Source organism: Thunnus albacares, chromosome 16 (genome assembly GCF_914725855.1).
Source record: "Thunnus albacares chromosome 16, fThuAlb1.1, whole genome shotgun sequence".
Taxonomy (NCBI): domain Eukaryota; kingdom Metazoa; phylum Chordata; class Actinopteri; order Scombriformes; family Scombridae; genus Thunnus; species Thunnus albacares.
In genome coordinates, this window is record NC_058121.1 from 14,531,113 (window position 1) to 14,557,380 (window position 26,268).

Sequence of the window (26,268 nt, forward strand, 5' to 3'; positions counted from 1 at the left end):
AAGACAGACATAACAGTTAATTATACAAAATATGTATTATTGCTATATAAAATGGCTGATATAGCAAAATACATATTGTTTATTATGATGATGCTTGTGATCAATACAGGCTGTCAGTTTGCCACGTATGGATGGTAAAGATCTAATTTACAGCATACAGCATACATCAAGGCATGAGTAAGTCCACATTGTGACATTGACTCCTGTGGCACATGATGTCTTCTGGTTGGTTCTTATCCAGAGTGATGACTCTTGAATTCAGCTGGAACGTCACTGTCCAGTTTACAGATGACCTTGTAGATCGCTTTCTTCCAGGATGGATCACGATCTTTGCCCATTGAGATGGCTATGTAAAACTCTCTCAGTGTAATCTCGGCAACTTCAAGGAATCGGTCAGGCACCTGTGAATCCACAGGAGGTAATAATAAAAAAAGATACTGTTCATATTCCATCTGTGTCTTTGACAAAAGGGGGATGTATATAACATGTTCTTGATATTCAGAACTGGTCCTGGGGAATCAAGGTAAGTAAGGAGTTGAAACGTAACAGATTATTTTTAAGTGAGAACAATACTCAACAAATTGTAATAAATTGCATTTACTACAGTATATAACAGTGCTTATACCTTACTGTCATTACTTGTCTCTCTTTTTTTTTTTTTTTACTGTGATTTCATGTATCGTACCAGTCATTCACACATTTGTTTCATACTGCTGTAATATTGTTGGACTGATACAGCATTGACAAGTAAAAACAGCCTCAAAGTGCTCTTTAAAGGAGACGTTGCTTTAGTGTGGTTCAGATTTAATCCTCCACTTGCCAGCTTGTTAGCTTTCGCAGAATAGTGATGTTCAACTGGAAACACTGGTTTGGTAACGATAAACAGGATCTTTAAGTAAAAAAAAAAAAAAAAAAAATCTTCTGGTGAGGCCAAACGTGGCTCATTGTTCATTTGATTTTATGACAAATGCAGATCCTTAAAGTATCCCTTAAACATGTTCGCATCATGAATAACATGATGTGAATGACATAGTCCATGTTTTGTAATTATGTGTTTTACACCTCAATGATTGTATGAAAGTTACAGTGATGTTAACTAAACATGGTGTCCATTTTCCCAGAAAACCATCCCGAGTCCCCTTACCTGTATTTTTTAAATAAAGTTTGCTGTGGTCATAATTTTTACACTGGCAGAGTGGCCTAAAGAAGACAATGTACATCAGTCTATCTGTCCATTAAAAGTTTTTCAACCAAGTAAATCCAAAACAATCAGTTGATTGACAGAAAAATAAAATGCAACTGCTTAGATCTTTTAATTATTACAATTTTCAAGTAAAAATTCCAAATAGTCCCCAGTTCCAGCTTTAAATTTCCGAGGATTAGCTGCTTGTTTGATTGTGAATTGAATATCTTTAGATGTTGGACTATTGAATACACAAAACAAGCAATTTGTAGACATCACCTAAGACTTAACACAAATTATGTTCATTTTTCACTATTTTTTGACTTATTATGGGCTGCTCAAGTCATTGATTCATCGAGAAAATAAGTGTTTAATCAGTTAAACAGTTTAATCAGCTACGAAAATAATCGTTTGTTGCAGCCCCATATTGCCATGGAACTTGGTGCAGATGTTCATGGTCTTCAGAGGATAATTTTACACAGTTTTTACAGACCTCTGCCATTTTGTCCTTTGCCACAATCTGATCCCTTTTACTCAAATATCAAAATATAATAAGTAGATATCCACGAAACCTGGAAGCACATTCATGCTCCTCAGAGGATGAACTTTTTCTGTTCTGGATATTAAATCACTGGTAAAATGCTACGTATGTGTGTCATGCATGAAAAAATGTCATGGATGTCAGTTCCTGTTCTCAGATGACAAGACAAACTGTTACAGCTGACAGAAACCGGTTCGAGACAAAAAGGACAGACTACATTTTCATTCCATATAACGTGTTTGACTTGCTTGCTCTCATATGACCACACCCAATATTACTGCTGGTAGTCAGTTTTATGTGTTTTTGACCTGAGACCAAACAGTGATGTCACTGCACTGCACTGCAGTATATCCTGTCACAAAACGTATATAGTGCAAGACTGTTAATGTGGTATTTAATACTCACAGTGAGTCTGCTGAGTAAAACCTGGAACATGGACTGAGGTAAAAAAAAAAAAAAAAGGCTGTTGTTTAAGGGTTAACTCAGTGCAGCCGCTAACTTCATCAATAGTGCTTCATGAGACAAAACTCAGGACTCCATAATCTCTCTCTTTAAGAAATCAATAACCCAATTTTACTTTTTTCCATTCAGTCATTCACCTCCCTCCTGTCCTCTCTGTGTCAGTCCTGCCTTCTCTTTGCGCCTCTTTTCTACTGACTTTGTCCAGAAACAGACTTGCAGGTTCAATGTCTCGTCCACTAATCAGGAAAGAAATACCAAGCAGCCAAATGGAGGTGATGTTACTCCCAACTTCATGTTTTGGCCTGTTGCTTTTGAACTTTAGGTTGTTTGTTTCTGGAATCCTTGAATCATGCCGAGTCTAATCAAAGCAATTTTTATTTTTGCCTGGTTAAGTTTTTTTTTTTTTTTTCCCCAAAATGAACTGAAGTGAATCCCTACTAAATGTGACGGGTTTGTCACAAGTATTTTTTTTAAAAAAATATATCAAAAATTACCATATGATTATTTAAAATGAGATTGTATTTTAATGAACTAGGATCATATTTAAGTCATATTTTGTATTTTTAACATTGCTGATTAAATTGTACATGGTTTGTAATTTTCATAAATCAAAATTTTTAAAAGTATACCCATGGACCATAACATTGCCATTTTCATGGCTCATATGTAAAAATCTGTCTCAGAGCTGCAGCCAGTTAGAAATCCTTCACTGTTTATATGCCGTAATTAATATACTGTGCACAAAATATAAGTTGCCAAATGTTCTTAAAGTTCATGAAAAAGTTTGAAAACGACCAACAAAACACTTACTTTTTAATTTTTTTATTCAGAATATTATATCCAAAATTCAAATTGTGTTAATAATTTAAATTATACACTCGATAAAACAGGATAACACCTCAACTTCTGCTGTTTATTTCTCAGATGCTGAAAGTAGTAGAAACCCTGTTTAACTAATTTAGTGTTCTCATTGAGATGTGAACATCACAATATACACTATATGCTTCTATAGATTATCAGCTGATTTATATTAAGTTATGGAATATATAAATATTAATGATCTAACGAAATAACATAATGTCATTTTAAATGCGCTCTGTATAAAAGTTTGGTTTCTTTTTCTTCTACCAAAAGAATCTTCTGTCACACTAGTCACTGCTGTGTTATGGTATCGTAGCAATACTTACTTAATGCTTAATATGTAACTTTCTACATGAAATAATACACATATGGTTAATATTTTCACAGGCCAGCTGTGGTCACTGTGCATATTAACAGTCAACATATAGGCTACATTGATGCTAATTACTGTCACTATAATAAATCTTTAATCGGAACACTTTGTGTGTTCTCCAGTGTTAATGCAACATCTCATGAGAAATAACATTAGGTTATTTTCTTCCTGGTGATGATTTATTTTGTAGAAACATTATAGAGAAGTGTTTCTACATATTAATATGAATGTGGGTTCACTAATGTTATAAAATGTGATATGATGAAATCTGCACTTTAAAAGAAGGGAAATCTTGAAAATCTTTCAATACTCAACACGGGACTCAACCAGCCGAGATTGCTTAAAGTCTAAAAGCTGTTCCTTTATCACTTTGAGCCAAAAATTAATCTTATCATGAAAACATAGGTTTCCCTAAACTCCCCTCCTTCTCAGTGTATCTGCCAGTCTCAGCTTTTTCATTATCGGTGAGTTTGGTATATTTTCTTTATGGTAGTTCTGGTGTTAAGTATGGTGATCTCAGTCATGTTGTAATGTGTTTGAATTCAGATTTTGGAAAAGTTTAATGAGGATTTTATTTATTTTTTATTTATTTTATTTCAAGAACTGAAATATCTTTTTAAAAAAATTGATCAATTTCAAATATTGACCCAGCGCAACTGAATTTTGGAATTATCTGTACATATTAACACATCTAATATAGCCAATAGTAGACATGATGACACATGACCTCTAATGGAGCATGCCTTTAAAAAAATATATATTTTTTTAAAACTACAGTTAACATCAATTACTAAAGCAATTTACAATCACGTGGGTGTATTATATAACCTATACTTGCATTAAATGAATCTTGTGAAGACACTGTTGCTTGTTGATTGTTTTTCTATCTATACTATTTACAAATAAAATGATTTCCGAGCTTTGACACTAATGAGAAATACAAAAACACACACATCCTACAGAAACATCATGTGCTGGACTGACCATGATCAAAAACGACAGCAAAATCAGCTCACTGAAAGCTCCCAAAGCAAAAAAAAATCCATCAGTAATAACTGAGTGACACTTGAAGCTTCCTGCTCTTCATCAGACTATTTACAGATGTTCTGCAGCTCATCATCAGAAGTAAACTGCCAGTGTTTTGTACATTCAGTGCAGACCAATAAGACTTACAGCGCAGTTTAATTTCCACCTCACCTGGAAGTCGTTGGCTTTGTTGTAGTGCATGTTGAGAGCTCTGAAAAGTTCCGATTCTCTCCCCACAGCCAGACCCCTCATGTCAGATGCTCCTTCCATGACGGCGTGGCGGGCAAACTTCTCCATCTGGATGTAATAAAACTCCCTGAAGTTACTGAACCACTTGATGAGCTGAGAGGTGATGCAGCGCGTGAACTGAGGAGGAAACAGAAAAAAAAGGTAAGTGAGCTGATGAATCATGCAGGTGATCGACTGTTGACAGGTATTTCATATATTGTATATACACGGTGTGAGAGAAAATACACTAAATGTTTGTTTTACAGTGTATATTTAAAAAAATATAAAGCAAATAAAATTTCAATAAATTTGTTTTTTTTTTACCACATTGTTGTGTTGTCATTTTTACAGATTGTGTTTTACAGTATGCAACAGTGATATAAAGTTAACTGAAGTGAACTAATCATTAATTCTGTTGTGACAGATGCATTTTGAAAGCATTTAATGTCAATAAAAGCTTTTATAGGATCATAAACATGCAGCACATTCATGACTGAAAATGTTCAGTTTGTTTTGTTTGAGTTTAAGATTTTCTCTCAGCAACAGCAAGAAACATAATTGCTGTTTTTCTAAGTTTTGATGAACGCTATAAATCTGTAGTTTCTCATGTTTTCAGGCTCTTTACTCAATGACTATATTCTAATAAAATGACACAAACATATGCAAGAATTGTGCTGCTTCTTTGTGCTGTGTTCACTTTCTCTCACCTGCACGTCATGGAAACACATCTTCAGCACCAGTGAACTCGGGTAGCGGGTGAAGAAGAACATGAGCTTCGCTTTCTTGAGGTGGTTTGTGGTCAGACCCTCCTGAATGCACCAGTGTTAAGGATGAAAACACATACACATCGTAAACACTGGAAAACAGTGTGGCTTTTCTTTCTTAATGAGCCCAGCTTTCTCTGGAAACCTTTTTCTCTCCCACAAATCATTAGGACACAGGACAAATGGAGACACTACAATTTTCTTCAAAGATCTGAAGATCAAAGGGACACTTGTTGGATTCTGTAAGGTGCCAAGTTGTTGCACCTTTTAAAAAGAGAAGGAACATTGTTGATTTACAGCTCATACCTGGGGTGCTGACAAGGTTTGTGACACACAATAGGTTGTTATTTGAGCCTGAAATAGGCAGAGCTAGAATTATTACTGGCATCTAAAAGCAGCTGCTTCAGAAGCTGCAATAAGTTTTGGTTTTTTTTCCAGGAAAGAAGGTACAAGAGGAACAAATGAGCATCTTGTGCTCAGATAATTTAAAAAAAAAAAAGTGCAGCAATATTAGAAACTTGTAAAGGATACATTCAGCATATACAGGTTATGCTTTAGGAGGCTATCGGACTCAATCTTGACATCAGGGAGACAAAGGCTTTCCAAAGTCATTGGATCCACAGGCACAGTGTGAGTCTGTGGGCTCCTTATAGATCTGGAGTTGACCTTTGATCTTATTCTGTCTGAGTTCCAAGATGTATCAAACTTCATCTCTGAACATCCTCCTCGCAAGCATCTGAGGGTGTTTTGATGGGCGACGTTATGAATCTGTTGTGGCTCCTGGTCTTCACGCAGACAGAAGGAGGATGTTGGAAGTTTGGGACGATGTTGAGCTCTTGATCTGGACTGGAGAATAAACTTGTCGGGTGTTTCCAGTTGAGGCTTTTGTACCACAAGGGAGAGCGCTTCAGTTTGAACATCTGGGACTTGCACCTCTGCACTCCCACAACATAAAAATCCTAATTTATTATCTTTACAAACTGATGGCTGCTTATGAAGGTTTAGAAAAGACAAATCAGTCTCTATGTTCCCCTCGTCGTTTAGTGGCGCCTGTAAAAGCGGCATGCTTTTGAAAATGGAGTCAACGCTCCTGCTGACAGCTCTGGACAATTCGTACTTTAAAACATCTGCCATCAACTTTATTTTTTCAGGTTTGGATTGAAAGTAGTTCATCAGCTTCACCCTTTTCCATCCTTGGTATTTCCTGCTCGAGCCGCTTTCGAACTCACTGTATGAATCTGTACATGCGTCAGGTGAATTGTTCCAGGTGGGATATTTCTCTTCTGCAAGACTTTCCTTACTAAAATCCATACTGTCACTCACCCCGTCCATGTGAGTAAACCTTGTTCTGAGCTGTCTGAGGTGCTGATTCTGGCTTTGAGGTTGCTTTCTTGTCTGCATGTGGTCCTGATGTAAAGGCAGCTCCTGCATCTTCTCATCTCCCTGCATGCCGTCTGTCTCCTCGTGCTGATTCATCATCACATCTGTGCAGTGCGCACCAGGAGAGCCGGTCATGCCTTTGATGATATTTTCTACTCTGGCACGCTTTGCTTGATGGCCGCTGTTTAAGTTCCACTCAAAGTGACCGCAAGACCTGGATGCAGGAGATGGGTGCTGCCTTCTCGTGCTGTCTCCGGGTGGGTTGAGCTCCAGCTGGCTTGAACACATCAAACTTGAACCGGCATCACTGCTGCTATAATAATCACTCTCCGGTGGCGACTTCTTCTCGCTGTCTTTGTGTAAGAGCGCAGAAGCACCGGATACATCTGGATTTGACAGCAAGGGGTCAGGTTGAAAAGAAGGGAGATGCTCAGCAGTGCAGCTGTCAAGGCAGATGTTGCTGGAAGAATAGAGGTCTTTGCTCCACGCACTTTGATTCATGCTTGTTGGACTAAGGTGGCACTAAGGAAAAACACCAAAATGAATTATTAGTGCTTCCAGGAACTCTCAGAGATGTCACAGTGACAAATTCCAATAAAAAGCTCCAGTTTTATATACAAATATTGATTAATTCATTATTAAACTCAAAATAAATGCACTTTTAGATTTGCATTTGGGACTTATTTTAAATACATTTAACTGCACTTAGCAGATTTTTGTTTTTTGCACAACTAGCTGAGACTTTTCTGTATCCCTTCTGCATCTCAGTTGCATCTTTTTAGTTAGTTATATCAAAGTTTTATCAAATTTAGATGAATAAAAAACATCTTACAGTCTAGTTTGCTATCACAGAATGAAAGTAAAACATGCAGCTTATATATCAAAGACATAAAGTATAACTGATGACCCACCTGTTGCCCTGTGCAGAGACCTGAGGAAGCTTTGGGACTGCAGCTTGCTGGAGGAGGGGAGACTTAAATATTTGTACTGCTGGCGCATGTGAGAGCCCCTTCAGATAACAAGGAGGTGTGGTCAAACATGCTCATCTATTCGATCCCAACCTGCCCAATAACAACACCAAGTCTATTATTTAACAGGACCACACACATATAATGTAATACACGAGGAATAAATGCTCAATTTCTTATCATTTTTGTGTTTATCAGCCTGGTTGTCATCAGATTAAGTTGAAAATATTGGAAAAGTGCTACTTAATGTAGGTAATGGTACAATCCTGTAATATTTAAAATACATTTTATCACCAGAAACATGTACTTTATTTAACTCAATCCAGGTTAAAGTGCATGATGTACACATGATGAGTGTATTACAGTGTGATGTTTATCCAGCCCACAGCTCCCCCGGTACCGGGTCCCCCTCCCGGTCAGCCGTAGTGGTTCCTCCCGCTCGCACACGAGGTTGAAGTTAGTTTCTGATTCGGAGTTACTGTCAGGGAAAAGTTAAGGGAAAGTTAAATCTGAAAGTGGGTTTAAACAGCGTTAAGGCTTTTGTTACCATGTCTAAATCTCTTTCATAAGTATAAACGATTAAACAAAAACGGAAAATCAGCCGCTACATATCAATATTTATGTTTCCCTTAACGTTCCCCTGAACTTCGAACCAGAAGCGGACTTCAGCGTCGTCACTCGGACCTGCAGCTGCCGCCATCAGCGGACTCAGCCTCCAGCTAGCGTCATGCTATCACGATCCCGATGTGTTTACCGGACGCTCGGCCGCTCCCTGTCAGCGGTGAGCCAGGTAGGTCGGAGGAGACGGTGGACTGACACCGTGCTTTGACTGTAAAACTGTTCAGACTGATTAAATGAAGGCACATTTAGCTGTTAGCTAGCTTACATCGGCCGTTAGCTCGTCTAGCAGGGCCTCACCTAACGTAACTTACCAAGGGCAGACTGACTGACAGCTCCGGAGGCGACAGTGAGCTCAAGTGTGTAAAATAACTAAGAAAAATATTGACAACGTGTTTTTATTTTCAACATAGATGTCGAATAGCCGTGTGTATCGTCAGTTTTAGTTCAAGGTTTTTATTGTTACTTCCGTAGTTCACACTCCGCATTAATAAGAGCAAAATATCATTCACCGCAGTGCAACATCACGGCAGACGAGACACCACTAAAAAAACAGATGTACAGTCACTAAAAGCAGATATGGACTGGTCAGGCATAGTCATGTCTTGTGTTTGTACTGCTGAATATGTGTGGGTGCAGTAATAATCCTTTCCCTTCCTGCATACTGTACTGGACATTTTTGTGGTGTTTTCAGTAAATAAAGTTTATTTACAGTATGGGATGAGCGCTGTGTGCCATGTAGGGGTGATAATAAATACAATAAATGATTACAGGATATAGATTATGGTCTTAAAATAATGCAAAATCAGTCCCAAAGAAAGAAAGTGGCTCTACAGGATGCTGTGTTATTCCTGAGTGTTCAGAGTCCTGATGGCTTGGGGGAAGAAGCTTTTACATAGTCATGTAGACCTGGCACAGATGCTCTGAAACCTCCTTTCAGATGTCAGGAGTGCAAAGAGATGGTGTGAGGGGAGTCAGCTACTATGTTTGAGGCCTTTCATACACACCAAGCTTTGTAGAAGTCAGCTACGGTGGACAGAGAGACACATATGATCCTTTATGCAGTTTTCACTATTCTCCGCAGACTAACAAACCAGTTAGCTAACAGACTATGAGAGACTATGACCTCTGTCCTGTCCTCTGTCTTTTTCTTTAAAAATGGCTTGACACTAACAGAAGCAGCCTTAAAAGGGTTAATGTGCTTGCATGTTGTGGTCGGGTTGGTTGTCAGACAGGTGTGTGTGCGCCTGACCTGACAGAAATAGCTCATGTCACGTTACACATGTTCAGTATGTGCTCTGCGAAGAAAACACACACACACACACAAGTTAAACTGTCTGTTCAGTGCTTTGAGCACGTTACTACGACATGATCATGAAGGTGAATAACTTGAGTGTCTTCTCAGATCAATGAGCTTTGAGCTGCACGCAGTAGGTATCATGAGAAATAAACTTAGTTATTAGTTTATTAGGTTCACCTGGTTAAATATAAACAGAATTTAACAGCTCTGCAATAAATCCTACCTTCGTGAAGGTTATAATGTTCTCCAGTTTTTGTTACAGATTTATTTCCTGTTGATCAACTAATTAATTAATTGTTTCAGTTTTAAATACAAGCTTCATGAAAGTATTATTTATCAAAAGGATTTACTGCAAGGCTGTTAGATTAAAGCTAATGATGAAGTTGATTAATTGACTAGTCAATCAACAGATAATTAATCAGCAACTATTTTGATAATCAAATAATCGTTTTAGTCATTTTTTACAGAAAAAAGCCGAACATTTGCTGATTGCAGTTTCTCACATGTGAGGATTTTAAACTTTTATATATCATACATGATAGTAAACTGAATATCTTTGCGTTTTAGACTGTTGATCACACAAAACAAGACATTTGAAGACATCACTTTGCGCTCTAAGACATTATAATAGGCTTTTTTGACTGTTTTTATAGACAAATCAAACAATCGGCAGATTAATCGATTATCAAAAAAATCATAAGTTGCAGCCCCTTTTTAGACTGTATTAATTTTAGATAAGTATACATGATAAACTGGAAATTGAGTTTATGTAGTGGCACAGAAGATCTTGAGAAAGAATCTGTCAAGAGCTCTGACTAAGAAAACAAGTGGGACAGACTGAAAAAGTTCATGCACAACGACTCGAGTTCACAATTGATCTAATCAGTCAGTGTAATGTTGTAATCTCGGCCCTTCATGCCATATAATCAACTCCAGTTGTTCTCGAGAGTAAAAACGATGATAACAGAAAAGTGGTTTCGTTGGATCTCATGTCTGCACAAGTTTTAATCTCCTGTGGATGATTTGGTCTGTTTCTGACGACTCCACCCTCCTCTGACATCCTACATCAGTACGTTAAGGCTCAGACTTCACCAGACAAACATCAGCATAAAAAAAGACAGAACTACGTTGGTTCCTCCACTAGAGACTCTGCCCTCTAAAGACCTACACATATGACTCATAACATACAAGTGATGCAGAAAAGTCAGACTTACAGCGGCCTGTTTTAATCAGCACTGAAAAATCCAGTTTAAACAGAACAGTCTTGCTATGAAATGTTTTTGACTCTTAGTTTCCAATTGAGGAGGAGAATCATGTGATGGATCATGCTTTGATGTTGGCATGTTTTCTTTATTTGATGGTGAGACTAGAGATCCAAACAGGAAATTTGGGCTGAGGAGAAGAGAGATTCAACACTGGATGCTCCAAGTCCTGCATTTCTGCAAGAGAAGTTGTTCAAGTTGAACACATGCGATTGTAGTGACTCTTTTCATATATTCATTAAGTGGTGCATAAGAAAGTAGCCATGAGATATAGTTGCTAAAATCAGTCATGTACAGAATCTGCTCTTTCATTCAGAAAAATGAACTGCAAGGAGGACATCATTTTAAAAACTGAATTAATGTGATTATCTTTTATTTCTTTAACACACATACTCCTTTATGGTAAAGATTTGTTAATACTTGAATAATAGAAAAATAATGACTGTGTGCAAAGTCACAGTGCATTTAAAAAACAGATATATGTACATCAAAGTGATTTTTCTTTTTCTTTTTCAGGCCAATAATGTGCTGGTTCGACAAAGTGTATCAGGTAAGTGTGCTTGTAACGATGTTTAATCCTTAAGCAGGATTTGAGACTCTCAGCACTCATTCAGTATCTAAGACTACTGTCTTTATCTTATTGCTCATGAATAAACAAGCTTTATGAGTGGATCATCCAAAGCAGAATTTGTAATGCTCGTTGAACAGCTCAGATGCCTGAGGAGCTCACAAGTGGATAACTGCAGCTTTCGGAGAAATCCACTCATCATGTTAGAGCTTCAGGAGAAGCAGCTGCAGCAGTAGTTGTTGATTTTTTCTTTTTCTTTTCTTCAAGGCCTCTCTGTCTGCAGCCGCCTAGTTTATTCTCAGCCGTAAGTGTTTTTCTCCCAATCTGTTATCTGTCTCCAAATGCCCTTCAGCACAATGTCAGTCTGTCTTGTCTGTTTTATTTATGTACCATAAACTGAATAAATATTGTCTTAAAATAGCTTTATGTGGTGTAGAGTAAACCTTAAAAATTCTGCATGTAATGTATTATAATGTATGTGTTTGTGTGTCTTTTAATAAGTTTGGTTTGCTTTTTTTTTCTTGACATTTAGATGTGAATTTCCATCATCAGCGAGTGTCTTCCACATCAGATACTTCAAGACATCTGCTGTTCACAGTATGTCGCAGCAGTTCTCGGCATTATGTGTTGAACTCTGCTCAGTGTTTAACTCTCAGTAACTGTACTTGTTTTTTTGTCTTTGTACAGGGGATGAAGTTGTCACAGTCAAAACTCCTGCGTTTGCAGAATCTGTAACAGAGGGGGATGTGAGGTGGGAGAAAGGTCGGTATTTGTCAACATTTCACTAGTGTGAATGTCCCACATTGTGTTACAAATGTTGACAGTAATATTTCTGCTTTGTTTCAGCTGTGGGTGACTCGGTAACAGAAGATGAGGTGGTTTGTGAAATTGAAACTGACAAGGTATGAACAAGACAACAACCTAAAATCACAAATATTACTTTCTTTTTTTTTACCTAAACAGAGTAAAAGAAAACTATGCAAACTTGTATTTTGTGCTTACAGACGTCAGTACAAGTCCCTGCTCCAGCAGCTGGTGTAATTGAGGAACTGCTGGTGCCAGATGGAGGGAAGGTAGAAGGAGGAACGCCACTCTTCAAACTCCGGAAAGGAGGTGTGTACTTCCTCACTTTGAACATCATAAGTAAACCAAACGCACTAGTAGGACTGGATAGTGTGTCAGGTTTTTCTATCCTGGTGCAGCACCATTACAAACACTGTTCTCATACCTTAATGTGAGCCAAGCTAATGAGATGCATCTTGCGTGCAATGTTTGGTGCTTCAGACACAAATCAGTTGGTAAATGTTTATTAGTCATTACCTTCAACCGTCAAAGACCTTTTAGTTAACGCATACAAAGCGGCCGTTCCAACAATCATGTTGCATAATGTTCTCTGGACAGCAAAATGGATTATATAACTCCCCCATCAGTGCTGGTTACTTGTTGACATGCGAGAGCTGTCTACATCCAACTGAGACATTCTCTCTAAATGCACTTTAATGGGCCGTTCTGCTGACTGCTTGTTCTTTTTTTGCTTTTTTTCTCTTCTTTTATATGTTTTTATCATTCTTTTAAAGGGAATTTTTAGATATACTGTATATCTTTATACTTTCTTTTGTTGTTGCACTGCTGTGGGCTGAGAGGAACAGTATTTCTTTTTTGTGTATATGCAAATACACAAGAAAATGACTGAATGAAAATGACAAACTAGATCTTGAGTGTAACAATGTACTTTTCATTACAAGGCTATAATCAATATCGATGTCATCATTGCAATACAAGTTGAATTTAGTAGTGATATCTTTTTTTTCATCTTTTTTGTGTTATATACGTGTGCTTAAAATTTTTTTAAAAATCAGGGATTGAAAATGTGTTGAATCACAACAGCACTGAAACATATTAAAGCAAAATGTCAGTTTTGTGAATCTTGACATCTGTACAATCTTTCTTTGCTTCTGTCTCCTCAGCTGCCGCCGCCAAAGCTGCTCCCTCCCCGGCCGCAGAAGCACCCGCTGCTGCTGCTGCAGCCCCTCCACCACCACCACCACCTCCTCCTCCAGCTTCAATCCCCACTGCCATGCCTCCAGTGCCCCCAGTGCCAGCACAGGCTGTCCACGCCAAACCTGGTGTGTTTCCTCTATGTTACAGATTGCATTGATTTATGATTATTATACATGTATGTGTGTAGCTGTATTGGTTCTTATGACACCTTGTTAACTCATACATACTTACAATATATGTAGATTTTCTACTAAGGGCTATCTGTCATTCCCTCTCTCTCTTCACGTAGTTTCTGCTGTCCAGCCGACTGCTGCAGCTTCAGCTCCTCCAGCGGCAGCAGGAGCAAGAGGAGAGAACAGGGTAACACACACAATGATGACACACTTATGTTTCATCAGTGTGTTTTGTCTCTTCTATTACATTAATACTGGAAACAATTAAGTAATAATAATGAAGTTTCCTATGATGGCCAGCGAAAAATGTGAACTTTCAGTCATATCCTTTGGTTCTCCCTCCCTGCTGTCCAGGTGAAGATGAATCGTATGAGGTTGAGAATCGCCCAGAGGCTGAAGGAGGCTCAGAACACCTGCGCCATGCTGACCACCTTCAATGAGGTGGACATGAGGTGAGCCACAGCAGCTGTCTTCGTAGTGTTTACACTGGTCTAATCCCCAGTCAGTTTGGCCTCAGTACAAAAGAACATGAGTCAGTTTTCATGGCAGCAATGTGAGATCTGCACGCCAATGTTATGTTGTATCTCATAAGATATATTCAACACACAGAACATTTGCTGATTGTCGAGATGTTTCCTCACTTCACAAACTCTCTGGCATGTCCTCGTTTTTTCTGCAGCAACATTCAAGAGATGAGAAAAATCCATAAGGATGCTTTCTTAAAGAAGCATAACATCAAACTGGGTTTTATGTCAGCATTTGTGAAGGCTGCAGCTCATGCTCTGAATGATCAGCCTGCTGTGAATGCTGGTAAGACAACTGACTTCCAGTTATATTTTACTTCAAATGGAGCTTTCTTAAACCACAAAGGAGCTTTACTCTTTTACCATGTCAGTATATTTGTCTCATATTTACTTTGTCAAGGATACTGAGCATGAAAAACATTTAATCTTTTTCACTAAATTTTATTTCCTAAATGTTTTTCAGTTATTGATGATACAACGAAAGAGATTGTCTACAGGGACTATGTAGACATTAGTGTCGCTGTGGCAACTCCAAAGGTATGACTTCTGGCTCTATAAAACGTTATATTATATTTATGGTGGATGTCCACTCCTAATGCTTTGTAAATAAATAGACACTGAGGACCCGTAAGTCACGTTTGTTTAACGAGCCTCATCTGTTCTTTCTGTTACGTCTGTTCAGGGACTTGTTGTACCAGTGATCCGTAATGTGGAGACCATGAACTTTGCTGACATTGAGAAAGCCATCAATGCATTGGGAGAGAAGGTCAAAAACATTAACAGCTTGTATTTATTTATTTATTTAACCAATATCTAGCCTTTCTATTTCACCTTTATAATTGCAAAAATGAGAAAATTGTGTTTTGTGCCTCAGGCTCGTAAAAACGAGCTCGCTGTTGAAGATATGGATGGAGGCACGTTCACCATCAGCAATGGCGGCGTGTTTGGCTCCATGTTTGGCACACCCATCATCAACCCCCCGCAGTCTGCCATCCTGGGCATGCATGGCATTTTTGACCGACCTGTGGCCATCAACGGCAAGGTAAGCAATAAATGATACCTGTTCATAGATACACTGGGGCAAACCATAAAGTATCTTCTGTTTGAAAAGAAATAACAAAACAAATCTACGGCTATCTACGTAGTTAGCAAGTTTGTGTGATTTTCTTTCCTAAACCAAAAATATTATATGTCTGTACAAAATTATAATTTAAAAACGGTAAGGAAAAATGTAGTTATTCTGCCCCGAGTCTCAAGCAAAAGGATGTCAAAGGACTGTTTTCCAAATCCGATGCGCTTAAACGTGAGTAAACAGTGAAATGGTTTTCTGCTTTTGCAGGCTGAGATCCGACCCATGATGTACGTGGCTCTGACATACGACCACCGACTCGTTGACGGCAGAGAGGCGGTCACTTTCTTACGCAAGATCAAAGCGGTTGTAGAAGATCCACGAACACTGCTTCTGGACATGTGATTTTTTTCCCTTTACCACTTTACTCCATTTAAAGAATAGCTCAGCTGCATAAAAATGAACTCCACCTCACAGAAAACGCACAAAATCACTACCAAACTACTGTTGTCTTTTTAATTGTTCATTCAGATTGTCGTGGGGTATTAAGGTTGTGTTCTTACACTTGTGGAGCTTAAATATGTGGTATTATCTGAAGGGAGTTACTTGAAATATCCTCAGTCCAAGGAAAGTGCTATATGTGGGCTTTGGCTAAGTCAACAGAGCAAAAAGATTGCTTGCCATCAATCGTTAATCATAATCGTTTTGCGACAAATTAATTTTGTAAGGAGACAAGTCACATTTACAACATGCAATTTACACCTCTTACGACAAAAATTAGCTTTCACTGCAACCTTCTCACTTGTGTCATGAACCAAAAGGGTTTTTCCACGCAACAGTTGGCTGCATGACATTCTCCCCTGCTCGTTAGTTGGTGCTGCTGAGCCACTTTTTCCACAGCAGGGCCAAGCGGAGCTCTCCCAAATTAGTTCAAGATGTTTTAATGTTAACAGAGGATTGGAAGAATTCATTGGTTTACTGCTTGTCACAGTTACTAGCAACAATCTGGAAAAAAGAATCAGTGACCAAGAAACCACGTATACCACTGCCATGCCTTTAAATCCACGTCGACTGTCTGAGGAACTTGTGTTTGGAGGTCGGTTCAGTTATATTTCTGCTTTGCACACTCATCCACGTTCTGTCGTCTTTTTGGTTTTGTTTAAAACCTGCTTTGCTGTTGTTTGCAGATTCATTGACCATCAAAATCTCAAAAATGTTGATCAAACTCTAAGGAGCTTTTAGAGGAACAGACATGAATTTACTGTTCTTAAATAGAAAAGGTACAAAACACAAGACCAGACACTATTTGTTATACTTTCATACACAACACACACACTTGTACACTTTATGGGCAGATTGTTGGGGGTAATGTTCAAAACGCACAATTTGGCAGCAAATGATGGAAGAGATTTTCTTTGTGCTATCCTATATATAAAATACTTGTATCTATTTAACAAAGCTATTTTAAACATTAAACATCTCAAGAGTTTTATGTACTGAAACCTGTCTCACTTATTTTCTTTATAAACTATATATTTCCTGTATTTCCCTTAGTCCACCAATTATGGTCTAGAGCTTAAACAAGAAGGTGAATAATCTTCCATTGATCAACTAATTATTCTGGCAAATATCATTATCATAAAGTCATAAAGTAAAGTTTCAAGCACATATGCCAAACTTTGCTGGTTCCAAACTCTCAAATGTTAAAATTTCCCACTTGACTTTGTCTTGTATGATAGTAAATTGAATCTCTTGATTTTGAGCAACTGTTCAGACAAAACACATTTGAAGATGTAATATTGTTCTCTGGAAACTTGTGACAGGCATTTCAGAACTATTCTCTGTAGTTGTATCGACCAAACAATCGAGTATTTGACAAGTATTGACCACACTGATGATGGTTTATGTAATGCCAACCGTACACTGCATCGGAGAAACTGTTGACTGTTGTCTTTTTGAGAATATCTTACAAATATGACGACAGCAAAATAAAAACACGAGGCTCAGGCAGCGAACGTCTTCATGGCAGATCTTGCCCGGAGCATTTTATCTTGTGCCAAATCTATTTTGCTCTTGGATTCTCCGCTGCAGATGAATTCTGTGCCAAAGACAGATCTTCAAAGCCTCATTAGCCAGCTTACCGCTCTGCTCTTGAGAAGCTCCAAATAATGGGATCATCTCTGACAAAGTCTTGAGGGTTGCTTGGCCCTTTCTCCCACTTAACAAACACAAGCTCAAGTGTGTGCAGCTGTGTATGATACCCCTTCAGTATTTCTGTTTACTTTAATAATCGCAGCGGACAATGGGTCCTAATGTACGTCTTTGTTTCTCTGCCAGCACCTACACAAATGTCTGAACAACACTGTTTGGAGGAAAAACACAGAATTCATTATGAGAGCACAAAAAACCCAAACATTAGATTACCATGAGAATACTGGAGGTCCTAATGGACCTGAATACAGCAAACAATGATACAAGGGTTCCTTTAATTTAATTATTTACTTTTATTACTGCTCAAGATTCCATTAGCGCTTTCGAGATCATGCTAATTGGCAGCGTGTGCCAGTGGGTGCATAGATATCTGAAGGGTTTGTTGGCAGGTTTTTTGTTTAGTCTTCAAAATTTGGCCAAATCTGTGAATTTCCAATTGGATGGCACAATAAGATGTGGGTTTTAAGTCTTTGTGTTGATTCACATGAAAGATGGCCCATTAGACATTGGCAGCTAGCTGTTTGTTTTCATTAAGCAACATCAGAGGGATAATTTACCTAAATTATTCTGTTATTTTTTCTATCTTTTAAATAAGCTAATTACATCAATATCATTATATAAAGAATTATATTTTAGTCCAACTGAAAAAAAGAGTGTTTTGAGTTTAAGGTGATCAATATTAACAGCCTAAACTTAACATTGATATTTTTTGTTTCACACTTTTACTTTAAGATTGTTGAGTACACCCTAGAAAGTCTGAGTATGAAAAGGCTTTTAAATACTTATCTTTTTGCCAAGCATCTGAACACACTGTGTCAAATGCATTGCACTTGTGGTTTTTGGTGTATTACATAATGTTGTCTTGTTACACACAAGCATAAATGTGACTGCATTTATGGAATCAAATGAATTATGTTGGCTAAGTGTTAAAATCCCAATAGTATTCCAGCAAACAATCAATCTTGGTTGTCTAAACAGATACTGAAATAAAAACATGAACAGACCTACAAGGTTTATGTCCGTCTGGCCAATTCTGCACATTTTGCTATTTTGAACACATTGGTGAACCTCAGAATAAGAACATGGTCCATTATTTTAATAAAGCAAGACATGTCTTTGTAAAAGCCTTCATAGAAAAACTGAGAATACAGTCATTTTTACTTTTATAAATGGTAATGGTGACATAATTGTCAGATGACTTATGTCAGACTGGAGGACACTGTCGTCCCTCTGAGACAAATTTTGGATGACGAGGAGGAAACAAATGGTTTTGACCACAATGACGAGTACAACAGTAACCATATTGAAGACAGTGATGACCAGGTTACTGCTGCCCTTGCCGAGGTTAACATGGACATTAAATCAGCATGTGGAAGGGGGACCTACTGCCTGGAAAATGCACTAAGAGGACCAGGGAGGAAGATGACGAAGACGAAAAGAGTTGCACCAAGAGACTCAAAAGAAACAAAGAGTTTGCATCCAGTGACTTCAAAGAACATCACAGCTCTTCAGACTGTGATATTGGCAGTATTGACAATAATGAAGATCAATATGAAGACACTGTTGCTGACATGGAAGTCAACCACCATGTTGAAGAAGACTACTTGGAGGATCCAAGAAGAGGGGAACAGTGACAGTGATGAAGAGCATGAAAGAAGCTGTTTTGCTGCTACTGGGGGTGTTTTTTTGACACATGCCCTTGTGAATCATTAACAAAGAAATTTAAGTTATTTTACAGATAAGGAGCTCTTTTTGCTGCATATTGATCCATTTCTACTTGAAACAAACTGTTTCACAACAAACACCAACATGTGCGGAGTCAAACACTGTATGCTTCCACACAGCAGCAACACCTGTACCTAGTAAGTCTTCTTAAGTCTCTTTACAGACCTACTGGTGATATGAAGCTCCACTGAGGTCTTGGAGGTTAAAATAAAAACAAATAAATGCTTATACCTGACATGTGATGTCAGCTTATTGCGTGTCCTAATGACCCACGATATAACCGTGTCAATCCGTTTACACAAGAAACAAAGAAATGCAGGTGAGACAGTGTGTCGTATTATTGTCTCCTTTGTGGTCAGAACCGGAGCCACCGGACAGAAACAGATTGCTCTGTTGGATATCACACCTTGAGACAATTCATGAGCACAGCCTTAATAATCCTACTCTGCAGAGCTTGCATAAGTAATGCTATGCATGCATATTCATAATTCTCCACAGGCCATTTCATTCAAAGCAAACCAGTGTGCTAAAACAACTACCTCTGCATCTGGCCCTATTCTTTCTCTCCTCTCCGTCCTTTGATATGGATGCCAGCTCTCTTTTTCTTCCTGCTCTTGTTCTGTTGTCATACCAGAAGATTATTTTTGGATGGAGAGAATGAGGCAGAGGACCCTGTGTCCTAGTCGCGGGCACAGCTGTTAGCACTGAGGTGGGTGCAGGTGGTTGGTGTCAGAGGTTCAAGTATTCACACTGGACAGATTTGGGTTGAGCTAAGAACCGTGGGGGGGGGGGGGGGGGGGGGGGGGGGGTTGTCAGTGATGTCACAGGAAGTTGCTATTTGGGTACACCTGGTGGACAATACCATTGGCTTTGCAATGTCAATTCCTCCTTCTCATAAGCATCGCTATATTTTGCTAAATGTGCCATTGTGCCTTTCTCAGATTTTTAACAACATTTTTCCAGTAGTACAGTGTAAGGAATCTGTTATGTAAATTGATTCTGATGCACATTGACCATCCAATTTGAATAGTTTTATCAGCCCTAACCAGAATTATTAGCCATAATGTGTTGCTTTAAGTACAGTGATTCCATATAGTGATTAGTTTTGTACCATCACTTCCTAGCATGCACAATTAACCAAAACTGAACAAATGCCACACAACACACTAGCACTGTTGGACATTTGACCGCTGAAAACTAGACAACGTATAACATGTAAAGTTGGTACATTCTATATAGAACCAGCAGTGTCCAATTCAGTATGAGCTGCAGAATTATTCAATAAACAATTTTTATTAACTTTTATTTGAAGATCTGTCATCCATAATTCTCAATCTGAAAACTGTCTGCAAGAAAAGAGAGACAACTCAAAAAGAAAGCTTGATTACGTCCATGTCTGACATCCAACACAACTTCTGAAACTGACAATGGCTGACTTGAGTAAAAACACCGAGCAACTAAAGCAACAAACACTAATAGGGTCACAAAAACAAAAAAAAATCTCTCTATAACAAATTATCTAACTTGATCCACACTTAGATGCAAATCAAAGTTGCAGAAAAAGTTAGCAAGTGGACCTTGAGTTCAAATTATTTTTCTAGGGTCAAGAATTCCCTTTCATGCATGTTTTCCCACCTAATCCTAGTGTTTTTGAAAACTCAGTGTTACATGGTGTGACATCACAAGGGTAAGTGGTTTATTTGAGTGAACTGACCCTTTAAGGCTAATAACTTTGGTCTACTATAAACCTTTTATTTCTCTTCTTTTCTTGTAACTATGAGAGTATTCACTGACATTTTTTTTTTCTTGACAAACCAAAAATCGCAGTCTGAACTGACCTGACTTCATGTCTATAAGCCAGATGAGTTTTTCCAACAAGTACTTTGATTGACAACAACTGGATCCGGTAAAAACCGGATGAAAGCATCATTATGATAATCCTAACAAGACTAACCTGTAGTTTATGGTGGCTGTGCAGTTCTTGTCAAACTTCCCGATCAACCACTCAAGCTGTTGCTGATCCAGCCGTATTTTAGCTTCCTGCAGACATGACAACTTCATGTTCTCCAAAGCTTGTCCAGGCATGAGTGAATATCTGAATACTGGAGCTAAGTTAAGTAATTTTCTGTGATAGATTTGTTGTATTCCATAATAACGCGTATTAATATATGATGTTGTTAGTGTAGTGTGTAGCCTGACCTTTACAGCCTTTCTAAAGTCATGGGTGGAGACCTGCAACGTTCCTTCTTTATCCAAAGCCTGAAAGAAATCCAGGATACTCTCATTTCGCTCTTCAAGGAATTTCTATGGAAGAATCCAGATCATGTTTCAAATTTGTAAACATTTCAATTCTTTTTCATTAAACTGTTTTTCAGTGGCACAAATTGGAAAGCTGGTGCTGTCTTAGGAGCACACATGTAAAGTAATTACCTCTTTAGAATACTAGGCACAATTTTTGTAAGGTCATGAGTGGGAAAAATAAATTTAATATTTTCTTAATATCCCAGCCCTGATTACTGACCTGAAAGATGTGGAAGGCAGATAAGTTCCTGGTGACGGAGCTCATGACGCTGTATCGGACATCCAGAGCAGGACGCCTCTGACGGGCTTCTTCCAGCAGCTCCATAAAGGCCTCACAGACAAACACTGTCTGCACTCACACACACACACACACACACACACACACACACACACACACACACACAGGCACGTTCATAGCATAGTAGTGGTACTGCAGGCAGAGATGTACATATACTTGCATGTTGTACACATATTCACATACACACAAGATTCATATTTAAACACTCTAAAACTATTTTGCTGCACTTACAGAGATATCGATCTCTTCCACTGCTGATTGTGTGTTGTGTTTAACTGTCTTGAGCAGCGTCAGAGCTCCAATATTTGTCAGGGGGTTATTGGCGAGCTGAATAAAATATGCACACAACAAACTTTACATTTAACATTTGGTGAATCCACAGTTTCTCAGAGTGAAAAAAGCTGCATATCACCATGATGATGAACAAAGAGAACATAAACTACCAGTGCTCGAGGATTCAGCCTTCCGGCGGCTCACCTTGAGGACTCTGAGGGTGTCATTGGTGGCCAGACCGTGGCAGAGCAGTGTCACAGCCTGATTGTCTATACGGTTGCTCCTCAGATCCAGCACCACAAGTGTGCTATTTTGCCTCAGTGCTTGACCCAGTGACTCTGACTCCATGTGGCTGAAACCGTTCCACGACAGCTGGAGCTGCTTCAGAGTCGAGTTAACCTGAGGGAGGGAAAATACGAGTGTCAAGCAGCTGTGATAGAAAACAAACCATTAAAAATATACACCAAAGGCTTTTGTGCTTGAGTGTGTTATGCTGGTCACCTTCAGCCCTGCGCACACAGCCACTGCACCACTCCTAGAAAGGTGATTCCAGCTCAGATTTAGGACCTCAATACCTACATTTGAAGCTTTGAGGAAGGGAAAGCCAATTTAAACAGTCACAATAAGTTTGAAACTTTAACCCACAAAATACACATGAAGTCTTTTTAAGTCTTACTGACATAAAAATAATTTACAATCAGTAAATGTCCAGAGAGGGTTTTTTTGACTTGTGTATTTCTTTGGCCAAAATTGTACTTAACAAAAAGAAGACATTTAAAGAGATAATTAAATAAAAAAAATTTCAAGTTCTTCCAGTCACGTTTGAAATATTTTATTTAAATGATTAAATCCTGCCCTCTAATTCTGTTGCACTCAGAAATACGTCACATTACAGAAGATGATTTAACTTTTGTTTCATTGTGACTTGAAATTATATGTATTTTTCTCCAGGGATAGCGCCCTCCAGTAGTGTTCTCCAGGGGTCACTGACTGACAATGTTTGCACTGTATGATAATGTAGCATTTGATTGCTACAAAACAAAAATTTCTTCAATTTCAATCATGGCCACACTGGCAGTTAACCAGCTAGAAGGATAGTTGTTAGCTGCCACTCAATCACATCTGTGATTTCAGCACTCTGTACGTTTCTCTGTGACTCTGTATGTTACTTTTATATCCTCTAAAATGGAAAAATATGCACAATAGCTCTAGCATTACAGTTAATATTCTCTACTGTACCTAACATATGACCCAGGTGTACTCCTCCTGCATCACAGAACTTGTTGTGACTGAGGTCCAACTCTTTAACCACATAGTCACCCTGTTAGAGAAGAAAGAAAATGCTAGATTGCAGCTTAATGCAAATTTAGATATGACAGATGCTTGATTCTTTAGTTAGGATGTGAACATTATAAATGCTCTTTTGCCACCTGGATTCAACAGTCGATACTTTAGACTAACCTTTAAAGCATCAGCAAAGTATTTAACAGCAGAATCATCAAAGTCATTTCCTGAGTGAAAAAGGGCAAATTAATTAAAATACTAATAAAAAAGAGCTCAATTGTCCTTTTTTAATTGTTTCTGTATTACAGTGATCCAGAGAGGTGTTTTTTTGGGGGAGGGTACCTGAGAGTTTGATGGATTTGATGTAATAATTGTCCAACAGCATTTTGGAGATGATGTCGGCTCCTTCAAGGTGCAGATGATTGTTGGAAAGATTCTGAAGTAAAGACATCAAATCATTCTCAAGATGAAAAAACATTGATGTGATCGCAATAGAATTAATAATGTTAAAAATATAAATTGTTTCTCTTGCAGTTCAGATTTTGCAGAACTGATGTATTCAACGTGATCGTTTTAGAGAAGTTACTAGACTCTGAATGCTGATGTTTGTTTGAAGCATCTCCATCAGATAACGTATCCCCTCTGTCTGAAGTGAGTTGTCCTCCAGCTCAAGGTTGGTGACATGATTGTTATTCTAAAACATGAAAAAAAAAGTTAAAATTTGAATTAATAACAGAAAATACTGAACATTTGAGAGGTATATGCTATATCCCATTTCTCTCTATATCTCTCTTTCTCTGTCTACGTTCATAAACTGCATAGAATATTTAGAAAAAGGGAAATTATTGCCCACATTTCATACAGAAGCAAGATGTCATCTGTCATCTTGCCATAATTATCTTAAGGATGTACAGAGGGGAGAAATTTAGTGAAAAAGAAAACAAAAAAAACAAACTCACCCCACAATTCATACATATGGATTTACCCCAACCCCAACCATAACCTTACTTCATAAAAAAAAACGAATGTAATTGGATTTTTGTGATCATTGTACTTTTTCATTTAAGTGAATATCTAGATGCTTACTTGCAGAACTATGGCCAGAGCCTTGGCCCCCAGAGGTCCCAAACCATAGTGGTTCAGGTTGAGATTGGCTTCACCCAAGTGATGGAGGATGAGGGAAACAGGAACGGTCCCTACCCGCTCACAGGCCTGCAGGTACAGCTCTGCATCAGACAAGCTCTGTGTCTGATTGGTGCCACCTGGAAGGAAGTGGGACAAAACAGAGGAAAATGACAAAGACAAAAGAAGAGAGAAGAGGTGAGAAGACACCGGGTTGAGGAGGAAATATGTAAGGAGTAGTTATCTGGGAACACAGCTTATTTTGACCTCTTAATTTGTCATTATTAAACTGTGTGGTCACCGTAACCTACTATCTGTTTCCAGATCTGTGTCCCACTCAGCCCCACTGTCCTCCTCTTGGCCCTGGGTGGACTCCACCTGATCCTGGCTTCCTGTGGGAGGGACTGAGCCGTCCTCTTGCTGTTCCTCACTGGGCTGGAGGACCACACTGTCTTCCTCACACGGATCCATCACAATACAAGAAGCCGAGACCCTCACCTGTACCTTTGATACACCTGCACAAACCCCAAAAGATGTGGAGAGAGGTGGGTTTAACTCCTACATTTTGTAGTAGTGTGAACCTGAAATATTAAAGAGGTCATGGCCAGATATTATGTTTTTCTGTTAGTTTGATGTAATTTGAAGAAAGTCAATGTAATTATTTGGAAAAACACAATGTGAGCACAGCACAAACTAAAAAAAAGAAACTGCCTTTTCATATCTCGCTAACCCCAAACTGACGACGATGCTACAGACTAACGTCTCAAAGGAAGAAACTTTTATAATGGTCCAGAGTTTTAAAAAAAGTGTTATAGCCTAATGGCATGCAGAATTTTGTACAAAGAAAAGAAAATGTTAAACAATAACTCACCTAGCTTACCTGAGTTTGTCCCTTTTGAAATGTAAAAACGTTAAAAACCGTTGACTGGCAGAAAAGTAACGGCTGATGATGGGGCGTTCAAGTTCCCAAGGAAAAATCCAGTTGATGGGGATTGACAAAAACAACCAGAAGATAATAAATAAAAATAAATACGTTCAATAAAAAATAAACATTGCATTTGTCTTAAATATGTCTTAAAGCTAAATTTGATGTCAGTTGAGTTCACAAAACATCCACTAGATGGCACGGTTGACCGCAAAGTCTTCTTGGCATAAAGATTTACTGAATATATGAATTAGAGGACTATGAGTGGGAATCTGCAAGAGGTTTCTTTTTTCCACTTAAGTATGAAGTGTGAATGTGAGACAGAGAAAATGATTTTCAAGGACATGACCTGTGTCTATGGTGACCTTTCCCTGCTGCCCAAAACAAAATATGAAATAATACTATTGTAGCGAAAGTGAGGCTCTGTTAATAATCCTTCAGCAACAGTTTGTTACTTGACAATAATTATTATATAAACACTTTAATGTAAGGGTGTAAAAGAAAGTTAAAAAAAACAATTAGGGAAAGACATTGAGATAAAGATGAATTTTGAGGAGGGATTTATGGGAGAACACTCAAAGATGGAGGAAGAAGGCTGACCATATAAAGCTCTGAAGAAAAATATGGTCTCAATTCTTCATAGTTTGTTAAAACCCAGTCAGCAAGTTTCTGTTCTCCCTGCAGATGGCAGATATTTCTCATGCTGAGCTTTGAACAAAAGGGACCCGATACCATCAAGCCTAGAGGAAATAGAAGCATGAATTACCTTTTTGAGTTTTGCAAATGAAAGCAAAGCTCTGATTTTGGCTCTTTGCCTCAGCTGAAGAA

General features: G+C 38.3%; 4 protein-coding genes across 11 annotated transcripts in view; 2 read left to right on the forward strand and 2 right to left on the reverse strand.

Moving 5' to 3' along the window:
• ylpm1 (YLP motif containing 1) overlaps nucleotides 1-4,768 on the forward strand; it is a 29,338-nt gene extending 24,570 nt beyond the window's left edge. Inside the window, exon 18 of the mRNA XM_044376694.1 lies at nucleotides 4,686-4,768. Coding sequence (XP_044232629.1) covers nucleotides 4,686-4,718 — 33 coding nt within the window. The 3' untranslated portion in view covers nucleotides 4,719-4,768. The remainder of the gene's footprint in view (nucleotides 1-4,685) is intronic.
• LOC122999629 (prospero homeobox protein 1-like) lies at nucleotides 1-13,846 on the reverse strand. 3 transcript variants are annotated; one of them, XM_044376695.1, is made up of 6 exons: nucleotides 13,767-13,846; nucleotides 7,730-7,879; nucleotides 5,970-7,340; nucleotides 5,382-5,483; nucleotides 4,618-4,812; nucleotides 1-401 (listed from the first exon to the last, which is right to left on the reverse strand). In XM_044376695.1, the coding sequence occupies exons 3-6, from the start codon at nucleotides 7,317-7,319 to the stop codon at nucleotides 234-236; spliced, it is 1,815 nt and encodes a 604-aa protein (XP_044232630.1). In that variant the 5' UTR covers nucleotides 7,320-7,340; nucleotides 7,730-7,879; nucleotides 13,767-13,846; the 3' UTR covers nucleotides 1-233. The 3 variants fall into 3 exon arrangements, with proteins under 3 accessions (XP_044232630.1, XP_044232631.1, XP_044232632.1); XM_044376696.1 differs by lacking the exon at nucleotides 13,767-13,846 and adding an exon at nucleotides 8,719-11,327; XM_044376697.1 differs by lacking the exon at nucleotides 13,767-13,846 and adding an exon at nucleotides 8,150-8,269.
• On the forward strand, nucleotides 8,423-16,803 carry LOC122999631 (dihydrolipoyllysine-residue succinyltransferase component of 2-oxoglutarate dehydrogenase complex, mitochondrial-like). The gene is made up of 15 exons (XM_044376705.1): nucleotides 8,423-8,576; nucleotides 11,483-11,516; nucleotides 11,802-11,838; nucleotides 12,067-12,131; nucleotides 12,222-12,296; nucleotides 12,381-12,436; nucleotides 12,539-12,647; nucleotides 13,502-13,660; nucleotides 13,825-13,895; nucleotides 14,063-14,160; nucleotides 14,388-14,518; nucleotides 14,696-14,769; nucleotides 14,915-14,998; nucleotides 15,107-15,274; nucleotides 15,572-16,803. The coding sequence occupies exons 1-15, from the start codon at nucleotides 8,514-8,516 to the stop codon at nucleotides 15,704-15,706; spliced, it is 1,359 nt and encodes a 452-aa protein (XP_044232640.1). The 5' UTR covers nucleotides 8,423-8,513; the 3' UTR covers nucleotides 15,707-16,803.
• On the reverse strand, nucleotides 14,169-25,590 carry LOC122999630 (leucine-rich repeat-containing protein 74A-like). 6 transcript variants are annotated; one of them, XM_044376704.1, is made up of 14 exons: nucleotides 25,387-25,590; nucleotides 24,827-25,030; nucleotides 24,480-24,655; nucleotides 23,980-24,087; nucleotides 23,736-23,829; nucleotides 23,571-23,620; nucleotides 23,349-23,430; nucleotides 22,611-22,696; nucleotides 22,314-22,508; nucleotides 22,068-22,163; nucleotides 21,759-21,887; nucleotides 21,437-21,496; nucleotides 21,192-21,277; nucleotides 14,169-14,381 (listed from the first exon to the last, which is right to left on the reverse strand). In XM_044376704.1, the coding sequence occupies exons 2-14, from the start codon at nucleotides 24,984-24,986 to the stop codon at nucleotides 14,351-14,353; spliced, it is 1,353 nt and encodes a 450-aa protein (XP_044232639.1). In that variant the 5' UTR covers nucleotides 24,987-25,030; nucleotides 25,387-25,590; the 3' UTR covers nucleotides 14,169-14,350. The 6 variants fall into 6 exon arrangements, with proteins under 6 accessions (XP_044232639.1, XP_044232637.1, XP_044232636.1 ...); XM_044376702.1 differs by having other exon boundaries at nucleotides 14,170-14,381; nucleotides 21,437-21,541; nucleotides 24,827-25,013; nucleotides 25,396-25,588; XM_044376701.1 differs by having other exon boundaries at nucleotides 14,170-14,381; nucleotides 21,437-21,541; nucleotides 24,827-25,013; nucleotides 25,387-25,588.
• Nucleotides 25,591-26,268: the final 678 nt, after the last annotated feature.

Coding starts and splice junctions, on each gene's coding strand:
- LOC122999630 (XM_044376702.1), bottom strand. CDS start 24,986: ATGGATCCGTGTGAGGAAGACAGTGTGGTCCTCCAGCCCAGTGAGGAA. Junction 24,656..24,826: donor CACAGATCTGGAAACAGATA/GTAGGTTACGGT, acceptor ACTTCCTTCCAG/GTGGCACCAATCAGACACAG. Junction 23,431..23,570: donor ACTTTGCTGATGCTTTAAAG/GTTAGTCTAAAG, acceptor CTTCTCTAACAG/GGTGACTATGTGGTTAAAGA.
- LOC122999629 (XM_044376695.1), bottom strand. CDS start 7,319: ATGAATCAAAGTGCGTGGAGCAAAGACCTCTATTCTTCCAGCAACATC. Junction 5,484..5,969: donor ATAACCTGTATATGCTGAAT/GTATCCTTTACA, acceptor TGGTGCATTCAG/GAGGGTCTGACCACAAACCA. Junction 402..4,617: donor ACAAAGCCAACGACTTCCAG/GTGAGGTGGAAA, acceptor GTGGATTCACAG/GTGCCTGACCGATTCCTTGA.
- LOC122999631 (XM_044376705.1), top strand. CDS start 8,514: ATGCTATCACGATCCCGATGTGTTTACCGGACGCTCGGCCGCTCCCTG. Junction 13,896..14,062: donor GAGCAAGAGGAGAGAACAGG/GTAACACACACA, acceptor CCTGCTGTCCAG/GTGAAGATGAATCGTATGAG. Junction 15,275..15,571: donor CTGTGGCCATCAACGGCAAG/GTAAGCAATAAA, acceptor CTGCTTTTGCAG/GCTGAGATCCGACCCATGAT.